Raw genomic sequence first — 19309 nt, 5'->3', positions numbered from 1 at the left:
GATTTAAAAATACATTTTCTATGGAAATCAGTATTACAGAGACGTCACTCACACATGCATGCAATTAATATTAACAAACATAAAGAAAAAAACGCCCATGTGACTCACTTCATGCCCATGTCACTTATTGACTCGTCTCGTGTGGCGTGTTTTATTTTTATTGATTAAAAACAGATGCGCAAGCTTTATTGTGCAAATCCCTAAGCCGCAGATGCTCAGTCCTAATGACATATTAAAAAAAACATTGTGCAACGTATCGAGATGCAGGGGGAACAAAAAGCAGGTGGTTGAAATGTTTCAGAGCACCAGAACCCCCCCCCCCACACCCAAAAGCCCATGCACATGATTCTTATCAGTGGGCCACAGGGAGAGGAGATAGTGGCACAGGAGGAGGAGAGAGAGGGAGAGAGAGAGGGAGAGAGAGAGGGAGAGAGAGGGGGAAAGAGGACAGTCATGCACTTGCAAGCACCCACACACAATTTCTCACCAGACATCCGCACACACACACACGCACACACATCGGAGCACCTGCTTTGTAGCCACTCTGTCTTTTGGTCTCCTGGTGACCGAGCCGTGGTGCCGAGATGCCTTCCTGTGGCTGGTTGCTGACGGCTCTGTCTTTGGCCGCACTGACAGGTAAAAAAGTTACTGTTTGCCCTCAGTGTCAAGTCTCTGATCTGATCTACAGCTGTTTTGTCTCTATTTTGTTGGACGCGGTCCGAGTTGTAAAAAAGGATCTTAAGCGTTCAGAATTGATTGCATGTTTTAAAAGTAGCTTGCGGAAAAGGCAGAAGAATTGGCTTTTTCTGCCTGTCATCTGGATTTCTCATCTAAAAATAGTAGCATCATAGTCTTCCTTTTTTTCAGATTTGACAAACTATCTTTAGCATAGAAATAATTGAAAAGCAGTCTCTTGATTCATTGCATTACGTCTGATTAGAGTAATGCAACCAATAAAAAGACTGCATTTTGATTGTGATTATTGTAATTGACATCACAATTTTCTTATTTTGGCTTATCAACTGCCCTTCACTTTGGCTAAAAAGGCTTTCGTGTTCCTATAAATCCTGAGTTGCATTGATGCCAGTTTGACTATGGCTGTCACAGAAAACCTCTAAATACTAAAGCTCGCGTTATCGGAAAAGACGGCTCAGCTCGGCCGCCACTCTGTGTCCCTCTGCGACGTCTTTTTTCACTGTGCACTTTTCATTTCAGGAAATTCCAATGGTGCCGTTGCATATAAGCAATCTGAGAGGAACTGCTCCGTGTCACCCCCGGTGAGTAAATGGAAGCACTGTGATTAAAACGGAAAATCACATAAATAGTGTCATAACATTGACCTTAAAGACGTCCCTCGGCATTTTCCGATTGTGAAACATGTTGTCTTGAGTTTCATACAGTTACAGTTAATGATTACTGCACATGCACTATAGTTAATGATTATGAGAAATAGAACAAGTGAGGAATCAGCAGTTCTACAGGTTTGAATTTAAATCTTTTTTGTGTCACAGTACCTGCCCAGCACAGTAATAAACACCACAGTGCGGCTGCAGGACTTACGAAAGGAAATGCTTCTCCAGGATATCGCTGCCTACATCATCCCCGCCACTGACGCTCACCTGGTACATCTGCTGCGCATCACAATGATTTCATCTGGGTCTGATTGTGTGTGTGTGTGTGTGTATGAGACGCTCACCTCTGTTTCTCCTTCAGAGTGAGTACATTGCTCCACGTGATGCCAGGATGGCCTTCATGACCGGTTTCACAGGCTCTGCAGGTATAAACCCTTCCTGCCTGTATAGTTGTCTCCTCCTCATCCTTCTCCTCCTCTTCATCTTCGGCGTCCTTGTGCTCCTCCTCCTCCTCTTGCCTCTCATGACTCAACTCCCCCACGTCTGAATGCCGCGGCCATGCAGCTCATTTACTTCCATCCCACATCCTCACAATGCAGCCATCTCATTTCGTTTTTTTTCGCTCGCCGCGTTATTACGTCGTGTCATTCTTTGCAGAGTGATCATGAGACAGATTACAGTTTGGCCTAAATGCCAGACTGGGAAAAAATTGAGATTCAGCAGTTGATTTTCAATCCCATGTGAAAATACAACAGCGGAATGCTAATAATAAGCCTGTGTAAAATAAATAAATAAATATATATCCATCACTCAGTAACAGGCTACCATCCCCTCAGTGTTTCTTCTTAACATTCCTGTTACTCTTCAACCACACGCTCACATGTTTCTGGATTATCTGGCCGATCACGCATCGCTCCAAGTCACCCCCTGACATTTACAGTCGTCGGTCATCTACTTTTAATGCTCCCTAACGCAGCTGCTGTCCGGTCTCCCCTCAGGCACTGCCGTAGTTACTCAGACCAGGGCCGCTCTGTGGACAGACAGCCGCTACTGGGTTCAAGCAGAGAGGCAGATGGATTGCAGCTGGGAGCTGGAAAAAGACGGTGGGGGGAGAGGGATGATCGTATTGTGATAACTTGTTATGACAACGCAGGTCACGTGGATGCTAAAAGGATATTGTGGTAATAGCTCACCAACAAACGCAGAAACACTTTTAACACCGACGCATGATGGTGATTTGACGTGTAGTTTTTGGCCATCATTTAAGAATTCACACAAATATCTGGGAGACGAAATTGGGAAAAAAGTGATAATAATAAGACAACTTCACTGCTGGAGGCATAAGTAGACGATGCAATAACATAAGTTTGAATTTCAATTTGGAACATTGTAAATTACATGATTTATGCCCTCTCATTTTGATCTTGTCCTATTCCCCAAAGACAGAAAAACAAGGTTCTCATTGCACCTTTAAACTTTCCATTCTGAGTTTTAGTCAGTTTAGTCCTAATGTTTTTGTATTAGTATTTACACCATCTGAAACGTAATCAAATGGACGTATTTCGTTTGGATGATTCGATGCACATGTAAAAACAAATATATCTTCTAAAGTCAATGATGAGTTGATTCTGTCGTGTGTGATGTTCCCCAGTGTCCATCAGCAGCATAGCACAGTGGCTGATCGCTGAGGTCCCACCCGGCGGCGAGATGGGCTTCGATCCCTTCCTCTTCTCCCTGAGTAAGTCTCCACTCTCCATCCCTCTCGTCGGTCCAGGTTATCGCCAAATAAAGCGCTCGCCCGAGTGAATGGAATAATGGACCCGGCAGACGCCGCGGAGGCTGTTTACTTGCAATTGATTGGGATCCTTGTGCGTAATCGCCTGCAATTTCCTCCACTAGAAACGCAGGAGGGCTACAGGCTCAATCTGGACTCCAGCAATCGGACCCTCAAGTCCGTCCCCGTCAACCTGGTCGACCGAGTGTGGAAGGAAAGGCCGCCGGTCCTGCTTTACAACCTCACGCGCCTGCCCGACAGAGTCATTCGTGGGTTTCCTTGTATCTCTGTCCTGTGCACACACACACACATACATGGCAGTCTGCCTGTGAGCCGCCCGCTTTATCTCTGTGTGCTGATAAATACCTGTAAACTGGACAGAAAGCAATAAGCGGCTCCACAAACACACCCATCAACAGTCTGTTATGTTTTTATGGCTGGCTGAAAGATCGAAGGCAAACTTTAAGAGAATGGAAAATGAGCTGGAAAAGGAAGTTGTGTGGACGCTCATCGGCCTTTTAGTCTTTATGGCATAAAGAATCGACAAGGGGAACAAATGGAGAGCATCGTAAACATTATGGTCTCTGCGTGTGTTTGTGTCTTTTATAAAGGCTTTCTCGTAGTGTGTTATGAAATCTTGCTCTTATATTTGGCCATGGAGTTATTAAGAGGATGACATGAATGACAAAGGTTACTGGAGCATGAAGGACATGTTTCTGCCCATCGTAGGAAGCAACACATTAGCGGAAGGCAATACTTTTTTTAAATTATTAACAACGTTTCATATATTGTGTAATAAATATATTCTCTGAAGTTACCCTCTGAGGAAATGTGGGCATATTTAAGCTAATAGTTTTGAATTTAGAGCGGATATTGTTATGTGCTGCGCTTGTTGCAATATCCCAAGTGGCCAAAGGAACCTTTAGCACAAGTTTGGTGAGAACAATGTTGGACATTCATAATCTAACTCAAATATAGATTATCAAGTAAAGGCATTCAAAAGCAAACTGTGTGCGTTTGCAGAAAGGCCGTGGCAGATGAAAGTGGAGCACATACGGAATCAGATGAGAGACAATCCATACGGACCGACGGCTCTTCTGCTGTCAGCTCTGGATGAAACAGCCTGTAAGTAACTGTCTGAGAAACAGGTCCATAGAACCACAGCTGGAAGTCACTGGAAAAGAAAAATGTGAATGTATTGGGGTTCATAAAAGCATCTATTAGAAGCATTAAAGTATTAAAACAACTTGAAGGATTAAACTATAGCCTGAGGAGTTGAAGGAGTCGAATAAAAAAATGAGAAATGTAACTTCAACACAAACGTTTAAAAACAAATATAGGAAACCGACATAAATTAAATAAGCATTGTTTTCTTGATTTATAATCCTTTACTATTGCCAGTAATCCTATTATTGAAGTGATTATATTTCCCTTTTGCACTGTGGATCATTAGTTCACCACAGTGAGCATCAGAAGCATCTTTCCTACCTTCCTGACCTCCGATTTCAGGATTGGCAGCTCTGTGTTCAATGAAAGGAGCGCCGGCGCGGTCACATCCATTGGACACAAACGTTGGGTTTTCTGCTGAATATTCATTTTATTTTCAGGGCTGTTCAATCTCCGCGGCAACGACATCCCGTATAATCCCTTCTTCTACTCCTACACGCTGCTCACAAAGGATGAGATCTGGTGAGTCCATCTCCGCAGGGATCACGTGTGGGAACACGTGGGATTCCTTTGGAGTTTCAATTCTCATGTCTCCGTTTTTGTCTCATTACATAATGCTGGGTACCTAAGGGCATTTAAAAATGTTCTTTTATGAACATCCACATGTCCCAGGCTTTTTCTCCACACGGACAGAGTGACGGAGGAATTGAGGGTTTACCTGAACGCCTCCTGCGTCGGGTCACTTTGCGTTCAGCTGAAGAGCTACGACGCCGTCCGGGAAGACCTGAAGGCCTACGTGGCCGAGCCGGGGTCCAAAGTGTGGATCGGCACAGAGTACACAAACTATGCGCTTTATGAGATCATCACACCAGAGGTAATCAGATGTTTGATTTCATTATATTTCTCGTGCGGCATAAATTATCTTTTCGTTGTATAATATCAAAGAATAAATATGTTGTGCTCAATACGATTGTTTGTTTGTTTTGCATCATTTAGGAGAAACTAATGACCAGCTCCTACTCGCCTGTGTTGACAACGAAAGCAGTGAAAGATGAGACTGAGCAGCGGATCCTGAGGGACGCTCATGTATGTCCTCCGCACAGAGACACACTCAGATTACACACCACCACACAAAGGTCACGGCCTTTACTGTGAAGATGTGACGTGGGACAATTATGTCTCGTTTTGTCGCGGAGGGACAGATCGTTCCTCATCCCGCCTAGAGACACCCGGAGGGCCAAAGATCTCCCGGTCATTGTGTCGCTGGGGCTCTGTGCAGGTGAGGGACGCGGTCGCAGTCATCCAACTGCTGATGTGGTTGGAGAAGGCCGTGCCGGAGGGGAAGGAGACGGAGCTGACGGCTGCAAAATACGTCAATGAGTGTCGCGGGTGAGTGCACACGAGACGGAGGAGAGACCGTGTGTTCTATCATCACTATCGTCTCAACCTCATGGCTGAAACCAACCTCATTACAGCAAACAGAAAGACAGCAGGGGCCCGAGCTTTGAGACCATCTCTGCAAGTGGACCCAATGCTGCACTCGCACATTACAGGTTTTTACAAGATTTATGCACACTTTTATTGACATTTTCTTATTGACGTCAAACGTGTATGAAACCGTAGCAAGTGGTTTTGGAACAGGGTTCCTTCTGGTGTTGATGAAACTTTTTCATAGTATACAATGAGCCTTAAACTGATTTAAAGAAGCCCAAACGTATTGAGATAATCATTGGTGTGGCCTTGGGTGGAGTAAAAATATCCTTTTTTAAGGTGAAGTAGATTTCCTTAAAGTAGAAGTCCTTAAATGTTACTTAAGTTATTCTGTTTTTAGCCTACTAGTTGAATTCTGTTGCATTACGGTTTCATTGTGGTGTTGTTTTCACTTATTAACTACATTGACTGCTAAATATAGAAATGAACATAGTTTTTTTTCTAAGTATAACTTATATTAACAAGTAGTGATGGCTGTTAGCCTTCGGTCAGCTTGAGGTCTAAAGTCCTTGAATTTCTGTGTACACACAGGAAGAAATCAACAAATTCCACATAAATGCCAGTACTGCGTCATGTAAAGATTACAACATTTCCCTCTGAAATGTTATGGTTAAGTACAGTTTTTGAGTATCAGTACAATCCTCCCTCACCACAACCGCCATGTCCCACTGCTGGCTGTTGATTATCATCACCACCGCCGAGATCTTTGTCAGCAATGACCTACATGGTTTATGACACGGTATCAGTGATGTAAGACCTTTAACGTGGCGTCTCTGTCCCTCTATGTGCAACGAATCCATCGTCCGCAGCGCTGCTGTTATCTCCTCTTTTTTTCTTCTTTTCTTGTTTGTTTTTTTTGCAGCCCTACAGAAGAAACCATCAGGAGGTTGACAGTTGACGAGATGTACCTGGTCGACTCTGGGGGCCAGTATCTGTGAGTAAAAAAAAAAACACGCACTCTGCTCGCAGACTCTCCAGTTTCACATCACGTGCATCTGAAATGAGTCACCGTGTCTCTCACCACCACCAGAGACGGGACCACCGACATCACGCGGACCGTTCACTGGGGAGCCCCCACAGCCGTGCAGAAGGCAAAGCCCTTTGCGTTGTTCTCAGATCTTTACTGTAATGTTCCTCTCACCAGCCACGATCCCTTTTTCCATGTGATTAACCAACCGTCTGGCTTCACAGGAGGCCTTCACCCGAGTGCTCATGGGAAACATTGAGATATCTCGAACCGTCTTTCCCTCGGGGACACGAGGTGGGAGTGAAAAACGTTCACACATGTTTGTAATGCGTTTCACCACAAGGGAGCCCTGTTTCTTCACTTTTTTTAAAATTCCATTTTGAGTGGACCAACGAAAGGGGAATACATGTGCAGCGGGATGTTTGATTTGAGCCCTCTGTGTTTGACAACAGGCGTAAACATGGAGATGCTGGGCCGCCGGGCATTGTGGGAGGTGGGCCTGAACTACGGCCACGGCACAGGGCACGGTGTTGGAAACTACTTTGGAGTTCACGAGTGTATGTTCTCTTATTATTTCCACACATTGTCAAAGTTTCTCCAGCTCTCCAATGAGGATGATGGTAAACGGATACATAGAAGTGACATCATCAGGGGGTAAAAATCTCAGGCGAAAGGATAAATCCATCCTACTGAAAGGCAAATGTCTGAAAGCATCACGGTTATCATTTATGTTTATGCTGTTTTGCATCAAATGTTAGAAAATAGGGAAAAACGTCCATCAAAGTGACTAAATTGAATGTCCAAATAAAACAGTGAAGTTTGAGAGAAAACTAGAGAAGGGACTTCAAAATGAATTTATATTTCTACAAAATATTAATTTAAATTAAGTAGAGTCAAACACTGCAGTTAGTTACTTTGTGACCAGCTAATGGTAGAAAAGAAAAAGGAAATGCACAAGAAAGAACATTTTGAAGATTAGTTTTTACTCCTGTGGTGTAATGGATTTTTTAGTTAAGTTGTACATGTTTCCAGGGCCTGTTGGATTCCAGAGCAACAACATTCCCTTCAGAGCCGGCATGTTCACGTCTATTGGTGAGATTTTAACGTTTTGTCAAAATAAATCTACTTCCAATACACACAAGCATTCAAACGCAGAATAACGGATGAGGATTCTCTGTACGTAAGAACCCGGATATTATAAGGAGAATGACTTTGGGATCCGGATTGAAGATGTTGCCGTGATCGTACCTGTAAATACAAAGGTAGCTACAAAACAAAGCATTGCTTGTGATCGAGAATCATTTCCTGCTTATAATGAATGATGTAATTTCAGTATGTAACCTCTTCATGAATGGTCTTCCTCCTCAGTATGGAGATAACTACGTGACCTTTGACACTGTGTCGCTGGTCCCGTATGACAGAAAGCTGATTGACACCTCTCTCCTCAGCTCAGAGCAGGTACGTTACTATATGGGACTGCAAAATGAACAATTGGAAGTTTTACTGGAAATTCACCATTATTTATTTAAGAAAGGATTATGAATCAACCCATTCAGCTCATTTGTTAAATGTCCAGTAACAAGCTTTAAAACTAAGATGTGATCACATTCCTCTATTGATTTGTAACAACCTTTTTGAACAAGAAATTGTTACATCGACCGAGAATTATGTTTTCTATCTTTGCGAGTGACGGTTTCCTCTAAAAGTCCCCTTTCACACGCACAGAGATCAAAACATTCCTTATGAAAACGAAACCACGTGTGAAGTCAACTGCTGTGTTTGCTTTTATTCCATCGTACTACACATTTATTTTATTTTCAGTGCTGGTGCTTTTACCCACAAACATGAACAATACGAGCATGACTCTTGGACTGTTGACATAGCAACAAGATGATTTTTTTATGTTTTCACTGATGTGACAGAGTGACCAAACATGAACACCATTTCCTAACCAGAATGACACAGTATGACTTTGATTTTCTGTTATCCACTGATACCTGCCTCCACGTGCCAGTAGTATTACATTTTAATGAGAGTGGTCTTTTCTCACTCCAGCTTCGGTGGCTGAATAAATACTACAAGACAATACGGAGGCTGGTGGGTCCCGAACTGGACTCGCAAGGATTAAAAGAGGAGAAGGACTGGATGCTGGAGCATACAGAGCCCTTTGAGGAGGCTGCATCTTCTGCATCCGTCTTGTCCTCCTCGCTGACCCTCATTGCTGTTACTCTCCTCCACAACATCATCTGAGCGTCTTCACCTCTCTTTCAGATTTATGCACTTATCTCACTCCTATGCCCTCTCGATTGAGCGGCTACACTATACAGAGTGAGAGACGCTCTGCATTAAAGGGTATTTTTGGTTTGACAATTTAATTGGGATGATAATTAAATGGATGACATTATGGTATTTATATCATATTCGTTTAATATTTGTGTGACATTTGTGTAACCAGCTGATATAATTTCTATTTTATTAAAGTAAAAGTCTTCAAAGCGAAGCGTTATAAAACTTTTTTTCAGAGACACACATTTTATTTTGCAGAAAAATATATGTTTATATATTAAAACATCAGCTATGTTTTGAAAAATTAGCTTCATAGAAATTATACAGTTGTACAATTTTTTGATGGTACTTGGCAGAAGCTAAATGTGTACATAGATGCTCTACTTTGACGACAAAATGCTAAACGTGTGGCTATAAGATCCCAAACAGAGACTCGTCCGACATGAAGGCCGCACACAGAGTGGAGGTTTGTATTATTCGGCTATTATTTAGCCGTGGTTAGAACCAGCTCAGAGCTAACGTTAGCCAAAGACTTGTTCTGGCTGTGAGCCAACCTGGAGGGCCTCTGAGGAAATTGCATAGTTGAGACAGATTGTGATTTGGTCCAAGGAGTCAGGCGGTGGAGGCTCAGCTGCATGATCAGCAGAGGTCAGCAAACAACAAAGTGCACGTCCAGAAACTTGCAGGATTCCTCTTTCTCTTGTTTTATGGACATTGAGACACTGCTGCGGTCGTACTCCCATCTGGGAATGTTCTCAGCAATGTTCAATGCAAGTTATATTAGTTAGTAAACAGTACAATTGAAGGCCTCCAGAAAGAATCGCACAAAAACAATGGAAATATTCTATTATTTTAACATTTGGCATGAAGATGAAGGCAAAAAATACTATATTCATCCAGCTGATTCAGACCAAAGCAATGCTGCATATTCCTTCAGGTTGTTTACCATAAATCTAACCTGTTGATCTGTGTAGTGTAATGACGGATGTTTAAAGAGAACCCGGGCGACAGTCGATTCCTCTGCATCCTGCGACAAAAGGTTGACTTCCTAGTCAAATAAATACCGTTCTTGTTTTTTTTTGCAGCAGCAGTGAAGCTCCTCACAGCTTTCACCACGTCGTTCTCTGGCTCATATACATGAACTGAGGGAGGCAAACCACTCAGTATTTGGCCATCGGGTGACCAAGAGCCACGTGTGTTTTCTCTTGATTCATCATAATTCAGCGTTCCTGCAAAGGCTGCATTAGACATCGAATCATATTGAAACTCGCCGTTTCAACAGCTGCGAGCAGATGTTGCGGTTGAACTTCTTCCACGTGGCGAGAGCTCGCGCTGGCTGATCGGCCGCTGCCATGGTAATTATGTCAGGGTGACTTGAAGGTGTGACACCACGCCCGTATCTGCATTCCCTCGTCCACCGTCGCTGAAAGTCGAACGCGGGCCCAAGAAAAGGCATTTTCATCCACGTCCGTCCTGCGTTAAGAGCCTGTGGTGCGCAGGCCCAGAAAAAGAGGAACAAGAATGAGATCATTGTTCTCTCAGATCAAAAGTCTCTTTTGCTGCGTTTTTTGTTTTTGTTAAGTAGACATGTGTTTTTTTACCTCTGCGAGCTACCTGCCTTGGTTTTTCTAAACATTGCTCCATCAAACACTCAACATGGTTCCTCTAGGTACTAAGGTTTATACTTACACGATATAATGGTAATGCAATCAACAAGAATTCATCATAGTTTATAACTGTTGTATAAATGTATAAACTGTTATAAATGATGTAAAATACACATCATATTTACTTGTAAAATAAGGTGAAAGGCTCCACAATAACAAACTACAACACCAGACTGCCGATTAAACGTTAATGCAACACTCATCATAATATAATGATGCTTTTATGTTTACATTTGTTATGAGTAATTTTACATTTTCTACACCATATAATATATATCTTTAAAATATATCTTTCTTAAACTGATGTTATTTTGAATGCATTAGCTTGTACGGAATATTTTTGTTTTTTAAAGTGTGGTATTCCTGCTTTACTTCAAGGATCTGAATACTTCTTCCACCTTTAATTGAGGTTTCAAGTGAGCTCAGAAGGTGGAATCAAAACGTGCTGCCTGCTGTCTTTGTCCCTTTCAGACCTGGTTTCAAGACACCAGGTTTGTTGTCAACCATGAGACGAGTGACAGGAAACTTAAATAGGGCACACTCTCATCATGTGGTCGGCTACCCAACCAAAATAACAAGCTAAACTTGACTTGCTTTTTACTTCCCTCTCTGCTTGTACTACTAATGTTTGCCTTGTCCTGAGTTTACATTCAAACACACGCACCGCTCTGTGACTCACTCAAGCTCTTTTTATCCTAATTTTGTTTGGGATTTATTTTTATTTTTTTCAATTGTCAGCATTTTTCTGGCTTTTCACAACTCATTTGTCTCCCACATTTCGCATGAACACCCTCTGATGGGCCGCCCGGACCAGCTGATCGCCTCCTCTGCCGTTAGAGTTTCCAATGATTTCACTTTCACACTTCAGATGTAAAGACAAATATGTGCTATTTCACAGGGATGGTAAAATAAAATAAAAACATAGCTCGACACAGAGCTGGTTAGCTATTCAAGAGCTGCCGTGTTGCTTTTTACATTTTTCTGAATTTGAAAGGTAATGTCTGAGTGTAGAAGTGTTCTAAAGCGATGAGCATGCACTGAGAGATGACTTATTGTTTCCGAACCATCTGCCCCTTATTGATAATCCTGAGCTTGAGTATAAACATTATATTTATACTTCATACTAGCAACCAGAGGTCGATTGAGCAAAACATCAATTATTACCTGTTAAAAAACAGAAAAAGCTGCAGTGACGGTCAAAACTTGGGCAGTGATGACATTTCCATGAACTGTTTTGTGTGTTTTGTTGTGTTTGCCACAGAGAGTTTGTGACACGCAGCACTGAGAGACACACGCAACAAACCCACCGGCCTGTGTGAACACCAGAGGAACCAAAACAGGGTCTGCCTCTGTGGCCACGTAACTTCCTCTCAGCTTCTGCACTTCTCTGCAACAGTTTTTTTCTTCTTTTTTTTCATCAGACGGCTTTGGCAGCGACAGCACAGTGACACAAAACCCTCACTGATTTGAGACCGGTGTGTCGCTCTCACGGCTTCTTTTCTTTGTCGTTTTTACCCCAAAGAGATTTCTGAAGGACCGCCGAGGAAGAAGATGTTGAGGCGAAGGCCCTCCAACGCCTCGGAGAAGGAGCAAGGGCCCAAGAAGAAGGTGAGCTTTTGTCAACCGATTTTTGTTTTTTTTGTTTTTGGAAGGTAGGTTTAAGGTGGATGTGCTGTAAATGTCACGCACCGTGTATCGTGAAAAGGTCTTCTATCGCGTCGTGTTACACAGGAGATGTTTGTATTTCAACACCTCGTGCAGCTGTCCTTGTGTGCACGTCGTTTCAAAACAGGATGTCTGCTCCAGTTAGTGCAATTTGTGTGGTGAAGCCGAACGACCCCCCCCCCCCCCCCCCCCCCCACACACACACACACACACACACACACACTCACACACATCCACACACACAACTAAAAGCTCGAAAACAAGCTTTATCCTCTATTTTTTGAATATTCTATGGCCTCAACTCATTCTTCCATAGAAGCATGGCTGCAGATGTAGCTTGTGAGGAGCGAGCCTCCCACGCTCAACGCCTTCTGTTGTCCAATTCATGCCTCGTCATTTTACCCCTAACGGCGGTTATCGCCGGTGCAGGAGACAACATCACGAATCAGATGTAATTGAAAGGCCGCCTCGAAGCCTTTGTGGCGTTTTATGGGAGCAAAACTGTGGCAGGGAGAAAAAAACACGACGTCCGTAGGAGCCTCGCGGCGGCGAGGGGTCATTTGCTGCGTCGGGCCCCCGGCTGGCGGCGGTTCGCTTCTCGGGGGTTTTCGACGCAGCCTGAGACGAGGAGCCGGAAGCACTGGGCCGGGTGGACGTCTGCACCCCGTTGGCTGCCAGCAGTCGCTCGAGCTTTGCCCGTTTGCTGTGGTTTCGACAAAGGTTCAAGAACGCGTGTGGTTGTATGGTGAAGTAGTTTTTTTTTAAAGTTTCCACTAGCGGAAACTCTGAGGTGTGAATATTATGCAAAAGCTTTTGGTCTGAATTTTAAATGTATGCAGTTGATGTGCAGGATGGGGATGAAATCTTCAATCTTCTTTATCCAGAAAACTGTTGAATTGATATTGATAAAGAATCGTGTTCAGATTTTGAATTCAGAAAAAAGGATTTTACCGTAATCTTTTAGCGAAAAGGTGAATTTGAGTTGGTTCACCAAAAAGACTCTTTGATCATTTGGAAATCATAAAATCATTCACGGTCATCAATCGCCACACATCATTTTCTTCCCTTTCTGCTGAATTGCTGCTGCTGCTTCTCAGTCCAACCAAGTTCCCTCCAGCGTGGCCCGGATTCATGAGACACGAGCACTTTGTTTTCTGCAGATACATTCTTTTTAAAGATAAGAACATATGCTGTCAGTGTTGCATTATAGCAAAAAAAAAGAAGACAAAGCAAAGGACTGGTGTGTTTTTCTGGTGATGATCTTGACGCCGTCTGTTTTGTGCTGGCAGTGTTTTTTCTGTCCCTTGGCCGGCTTTTCTCATGATGATTTTGACTCGGATGCCATTATTTTTGTGTTTCCAGCTCACTCTGCAGAGATCCAGCAGCTTCAAAGATTTCATGAAGCACAAACCTACTTCTCCTGTGGCCTCCGAGAAGGAGTTTAACGTGGAGGACAATGTAAGTTGGACCGCTCTCAAATATTTGATTTCTTTCAGCACATTATCGAATGCGCGGTGCACGTCTTTGTTTCTTCAGTTCCTAAACTGAAGATGTTTGATAGCGCTCTTCCTCATTCGTCAGCCACAACGTGAATGATAGTGCATCCAGAAGCGAGCAAAGGACTTCACTTCGGGACACACACCAATGGTTATCAGTAACGGCTTGTTACAGAAGTGCACAGCTTCCTGAATTGTGAACTGATGGTCAACATTTTAAAAACATAAGAGGTTAACAGAACTCAATTAACTTCCCTGTAACACTCTGCGCACCCTGAGTGGAAGCCGGAGGACCAAAAAAAAAAGACATAAGCGTAAACGAGGAGAGGAAGTCAGAAGGAGAAGCTCCGATGACAACAGCGTGCAGACAGGATGTCCGCTGCCTCTCAAGCAGAGAGCCGCCATGTCGGACGCATCCAAGCATTCAACCCGGCAGGTTCTCCCCCGAGAGCCCGCAGCTTCTTATTCAATGCTAAGAATCTGTATTCGTACGTCCGATCGTTCCGACCGTGTGTTTGTTCTCTTTGACTCAACAGTTAACTCTCTCTGAACGTTGGTGCTCAATCAAGAAAAAGGAGAAGTTTGACATGAGAATTTGAGTGCTGGCTATAACGCACTCTGTTGCAGTTTTTTTAATTTATATTTACCATCATAAAATGAATCCCTACCGGTCAGCTTTTTGGAAGCAAGAAAATGAGGTTCAATATTTCAAACAATCCCTCTGGGTTAATGCTCTATTTATTCCAAATCTCGCCGTGCTGCTGCTTTGTTTCCCTTTTGCAGATTACAGAGGACTTGACCTTTTCTGTAAAAACATCGTTAGCTTTCACAAGTGAGCCAACAGTGTCTGCAGACTGATTCATTTTTGGTTGGCACCTGCCTACAGTTCAAAATATGTGTTTGTGTGTGGGAGAGTGTGTGAGTGTGTGCTTGTGACTTTGCGGGTATCAGCCTGTATGCAAAATCTGCAACATCTGTTTTTTTTCTAGTCAAGTGTATACTTGTGGGACTTAATCCATGTCAAAGTCATAGTTTTGGCATTATTTCAAATCACTTTGCTGAATTTGAACAATGTTTTAGCAAACATTTAGCAAACATCTTCTCATCTTGCGTAAATAAATGTCAGATAAATAAAGGTATTTTATTTTTACTCTCATCTCAGTTGACGGAGGGTGTAGCGGCAGAGGAAGCCGTAAAAAGTGGCATCAAACTTGGGAAAAAATGGCGCAACGTCATCTCGCGTACCATGACCCGAAAAACATCCAAGATGGTGCAGAAGGCCCTGGCTGAAGAGGGGGTAAAATCCTGTTTACAGTTACACATTTTTATTGTGACTTGATCCCCATGATTCAAACCGTTACAGTATGTTCTAAAACCATAAAAGTAATAGGTGTTATAAAAGTAATACCGTGTAGGATTACTTAACCAAGAAAACACACCTTGACATATTTTCATTGAGCTGATGTTGTATAAAGACTTGAGTTGTCTCCATCTAGTGGACAAATGTGTGAACTGTGGTTATCAAAACCAAAGCAGGAGGTATTGATGAATATGTGCATAAATATTTTTAAAATAAGTTAAAAATGGTAGTAAAATAAAATCTTACATTCAAATCCATGCTATAGTAATTTTTATTGAATACTTTAGATATTTGTTGATAACCTTTCTGCAGTTTATTTTTGATTTAAAGAAAGCTGAATCAAAGTGGGTAAAACCAAGGTGAATTGACGTTTGACCTGTTGTTGTCCTGCGATGTCTGCAGACTGAGAGCGGGGAGGAGCTGTCCCCGGTCTCTTCTGACTGGCTTCCAGATCTGAGTGCAGGACAGAGGACGTCCGTGTGCTCCTCAGGGTCAGAGGACACAGCGCCCAGCCTCTTCACCCGCCAGCCCTCAGGCAGTAATTATACAAACACACACACACACACACACATCTTTGAGGGGGTTGAAATGTAACTGTCACACTTGTTGGTGTGTGCTGTGGTGCATGGGTTGGAGAGTGTGTGCTAGGGACCACAAGGTTGGCTGCTTCATGTCCCATGTCAAAGTGTCCCTAAACCAGACATCTAACCACTAATTGTCCCCAGCTAACATGTAGAAAACATGGGTTAAACATGCATTGTAAGTTGCTTTGGTGACATGTAATGTATTTAACACTGAGCAGATTTATTTTTCGCTCTCTTAGTTAAATTGTTAACACTTGAGTGTTGATTTAACACTGACAAGATTGGGAAAATATAAACAGCAGCTTAGAGTCAATGTAAATCTCTGCATATTTGCATGTGTTACATTTTATTTGCAGTGTTACTAACACAAGAGGGTATCATTGTCTCTTTGTGGTTCGATCCAACATTTATATCGCACCTCTCCATTCGTCCATATGGAGATATTTACGGTGCATGTGGAGGCAGAGGCGGGGGGTGGGGGCGGGGACACAAACATGTGCAGTCGAAGGCCCGGGAAGAATCTGACTGTGCTCCTCTGCGTGTGTTGACCCGCAGGCAGCGACAGACAGAGCCTGGACAGCGGATACTGCCAGAGGGACAGCATGAGGCTGGAGGAGAACGGCGCCTCTTACAACGGGCCTTTCTGCGGCCGCGCACTGGTCCACACCGACTTCACGCCCAGCCCTTACGACGTGGAGTCGCTCAAGCTCAATGTGAGTACCGGGGGGGGCGAGAGGCCCCTGGCGGATGAAAGTAGATCATTTCAGTAGATCATTTCCCCCCCCCCCACACACACACCCACCCACACACACACCGTGACCGAGCCCTGCGTTCACTTTGCCTCGTAGAAAGGAGACATCATCCACATCATCGAGAAGCCTCCCGTCGGGACCTGGACGGGGAAGCTCAACAACAAAATGGGCTCCTTCAAGTTCATCTACGTCAACCTGCTGCCCGACGAGAGCCCGCCGGCCAGGAGGAGACGCTGCAACAGCAAGAACCGCCGGTCCAACTGCAAGCCCAAAACCCTGGAGGAGGTCCTGGACGGCATGGGCCTCACTGTAAGGGGGCCGCAGTGTTTGACAGGCTGCAGCTGGAGATGGCGGACATCGATCTGAGTGTTTGTGTTTGTGGTCTCTCTCTCTCTCTCTCTCTCTCTCTCTCTCTCTGCATCAGGAGCTGAGCTCTTTGCTGTCCATGCACGGTTTCCGGACCTTGGAGGACTTTGCGGGACTGCAGGAGTCTCACCTCAACGAGCTGAACATCACGGACCCGGACAAGCGCGCCAAGATCCTGGGGGCCACTGAACTGCTGAGAGAATGTAGGTGCACCAGCTGCACTCCTCTTTTGTCATGACAGCATTGCTCTAATCCAGAATCGAATTGAAGAGAAATGTCAGAGTATTGCTAAATCTCAGAGTGACTTCATGGTTTAAGGCAGCAGGAAAAATGTCTTAGGGGAAAACTTCAGGCTCCCATCTGTAGTCCTGGTGCCTCAGCGGCATCAACTCCGTTGTCCAGCAATGTCGCCTACGTCAAAAACACTCCACTTTTAGGTGTGAATGCGTGTTATTTCATCCCTAACTCAACTATAACGATGAAGTCGTGTCTCTCTTTTAATCGTTTTAAAAGTTGGAGTTGACTTGTTGAATAAAACACAACGGACGTGAAGATTATTAATTTAGAAATATTTGTTAATAGAAGCACTTTAGTCTTAGCTACATCAGTTCAACCTTTTGGTTTTTTTTTTATACAGAACTGAAAGAGTGCAGTTTTAACCCTTGAATCATCATCAGAAACACAGAAGATACCATTCCCAGTTTCCCCTTTACAGAACGTTTCCACAATCTGACTGTAGAGCTCGTCTCTGAAGAGGAACACGACCTCTCAGAGTCCAGCATGGATGGTGTTTCAGTGTTTAAAAACGATTCTTCCTCCCCCCCCCCCCCCCCCCCTCTCACCCCTGTGCAGCTGAGGACGAGTCGGAGCCAGACGACGAGGACACGTCCGCGGTGGACGACAAGGAGCCGAGGGACTCGGGCTGTTTCGAGAGCTCCGAGTGCCTGGAGGGCCGACGCGAGGAGCCCAAGAAGGAGCCGGGAGTCCGAGGCGAAGCCTCGGAGGAGCAGACCCAGCGGGAGGAGGCGGGGACGGAGACAGGAGGAGAGAAGCAAACTGAGCAGCTGGACGCTCTGCAGGAACAGCTGCAGGAGCTGAAGGTGGACGAAGGATCTTGAGAAGTGATGGAAAAATACTTTTCTTTTCTTGAATTCCCGGGTTCTCAGGGACTCCATTAAAATGCCTCTTCGTTGTAAAAGGGCCGGACTGGTGATTGGAGCACAAAGTCAGGTTCTCATACTGTATGTAGATGATGGTTTGTGGTGCTGAGCGAGCAGCACATGCTGTTGTCTCATCCTGAGGATTTCACGTTGTTCATGGTGAGACCAGCGTATGAACCGGTCGTAAAGGTTTTCCTGTTGTTCGCTCTTACGAATGTAAAATATGTTTCCATGTCACTTGGAGTGGATTGTAACTTGAAGTAGTTTGCTTTTCACTGATTTATGCATTTATTCATTGTGAGGAAATACTGTTGTGAATAGAGTTGAAATAAAACAAGATTCCCTGAGATGATGAGCCTTTTTGTACACACCAAACTATGACTTATTCCAACTAAAGTGGACATTGAAACTTACTGACATATGTTAATGAGACTTTTATGATTTTTCAAAATTGCTATAATTCTTAAAAGCATGCTACTTTTTATTTCAACATGCTTCACTTTTCATGACTTTTTAAAACAAACTTACCATTGGCTTCTTTGCGTCTTTTTTTGACAGAGTATACAGATTTTTATTTTACTACTCATTTTTTTAAACTTATCTAATCATATTCATGTACATATTGCACAATAAATGATGCATATTTAGCATCAATTTGTAGGATCCTTAATTACCTTTTATCATACTTTCTTATGAATCTATGAATTTACTTTTTTCAAATACTATAATGTAATCGTATGGCTTTAGTTTCCTCCAACATCCTATACTTATCAATCCTACACCTAAACCTTGGAAAATATAATATATACTTACTTTCACATGAAATAATACGTATACTATGACTTTTAATATTGCTAGATAATGCATAGTATGTTTTTTTTTGTCACACTTTACTGTGTTGTTATGCCAACAAACTATTTGACTGACTGATGAACTTTGATTTCAATTAGTTATTTGCGAGATGCTATTTATTCTCAACCTTTTTGAGAGATTATATTACGCATTTTTACACAAGATTTGTTTTTAATGAATTTATCAATTCATTATACTGTTACACTTTTAAACATACTTCCTTAGACTAATTCTATAAAGACAGCTTCCTACAATGTCCTAAATAATCCTAATATATTATGTATGAATAAGTCTGAAAAGACAAATATAAAGTCATAGTAAAGTAAGTCATAAAAGGTAATCGTATATGTCACCTATAACAATAGCCCCA

At 43.2% G+C, this 19309-nt stretch overlaps 2 protein-coding genes across 2 annotated transcripts; both read left to right on the top strand.

Moving 5' to 3' along the window:
• Nucleotides 1–412: 412 nt before the first annotated feature.
• Nucleotides 413–9282, top strand: xpnpep2 (X-prolyl aminopeptidase (aminopeptidase P) 2, membrane-bound). Its single transcript, XM_062560564.1, has 21 exons — nucleotides 413–636; nucleotides 1216–1277; nucleotides 1512–1622; nucleotides 1714–1777; nucleotides 2351–2455; nucleotides 3004–3090; nucleotides 3252–3395; nucleotides 4150–4251; nucleotides 4734–4815; nucleotides 4966–5167; nucleotides 5290–5379; nucleotides 5573–5682; nucleotides 5769–5846; nucleotides 6647–6718; nucleotides 6815–6875; nucleotides 6976–7045; nucleotides 7204–7308; nucleotides 7784–7843; nucleotides 7937–8013; nucleotides 8120–8209; nucleotides 8807–9282. The coding sequence occupies exons 1-21, from the start codon at nucleotides 585–587 to the stop codon at nucleotides 8999–9001; spliced, it is 2019 nt and encodes a 672-aa protein (XP_062416548.1). The 5' UTR covers nucleotides 413–584; the 3' UTR covers nucleotides 9002–9282.
• Nucleotides 9283–11846: 2564 nt separating this feature from the next.
• Nucleotides 11847–18434, top strand: sash3 (SAM and SH3 domain containing 3). Its single transcript, XM_037462662.2, has 8 exons — nucleotides 11847–12312; nucleotides 13732–13827; nucleotides 15028–15162; nucleotides 15628–15763; nucleotides 16365–16522; nucleotides 16658–16870; nucleotides 16986–17130; nucleotides 17780–18434. Exons 1-8 carry the CDS (start codon nucleotides 12256–12258, stop codon nucleotides 18043–18045), a joined length of 1206 nt encoding a protein of 401 aa, XP_037318559.2. The 5' UTR covers nucleotides 11847–12255; the 3' UTR covers nucleotides 18046–18434.
• Nucleotides 18435–19309: the final 875 nt, after the last annotated feature.

Source organism: Pungitius pungitius, chromosome 2 (assembly GCF_949316345.1).
Source record: "Pungitius pungitius chromosome 2, fPunPun2.1, whole genome shotgun sequence".
Lineage (NCBI taxonomy): Eukaryota > Metazoa > Chordata > Actinopteri > Perciformes > Gasterosteidae > Pungitius > Pungitius pungitius.
The sequence above is the reverse complement of the archived record's forward strand: the minus strand, read 5'-3'. Positions and strand labels throughout refer to the sequence as shown.

Bases quoted from the DNA above. Each gene is read 5' to 3' on its own strand.
- sash3 (XM_037462662.2), top strand. From the start codon at position 12,256: ATGTTGAGGCGAAGGCCCTCCAACGCCTCGGAGAAGGAGCAAGGGCCC. The intron at 16,871-16,985 runs GTAAGGGGGCCG...TCTCTGCATCAG, and splicing joins TGGACGGCATGGGCCTCACT to GAGCTGAGCTCTTTGCTGTC. The intron at 17,131-17,779 runs GTAGGTGCACCA...ACCCCTGTGCAG, and splicing joins CACTGAACTGCTGAGAGAAT to CTGAGGACGAGTCGGAGCCA.
- xpnpep2 (XM_062560564.1), top strand. From the start codon at position 585: ATGCCTTCCTGTGGCTGGTTGCTGACGGCTCTGTCTTTGGCCGCACTG. The intron at 5,683-5,768 runs GTGAGTGCACAC...ACCTCATTACAG, and splicing joins TACGTCAATGAGTGTCGCGG to CAAACAGAAAGACAGCAGGG. The intron at 6,876-6,975 runs GCAAAGCCCTTT...CTGGCTTCACAG, and splicing joins CCCCCACAGCCGTGCAGAAG to GAGGCCTTCACCCGAGTGCT.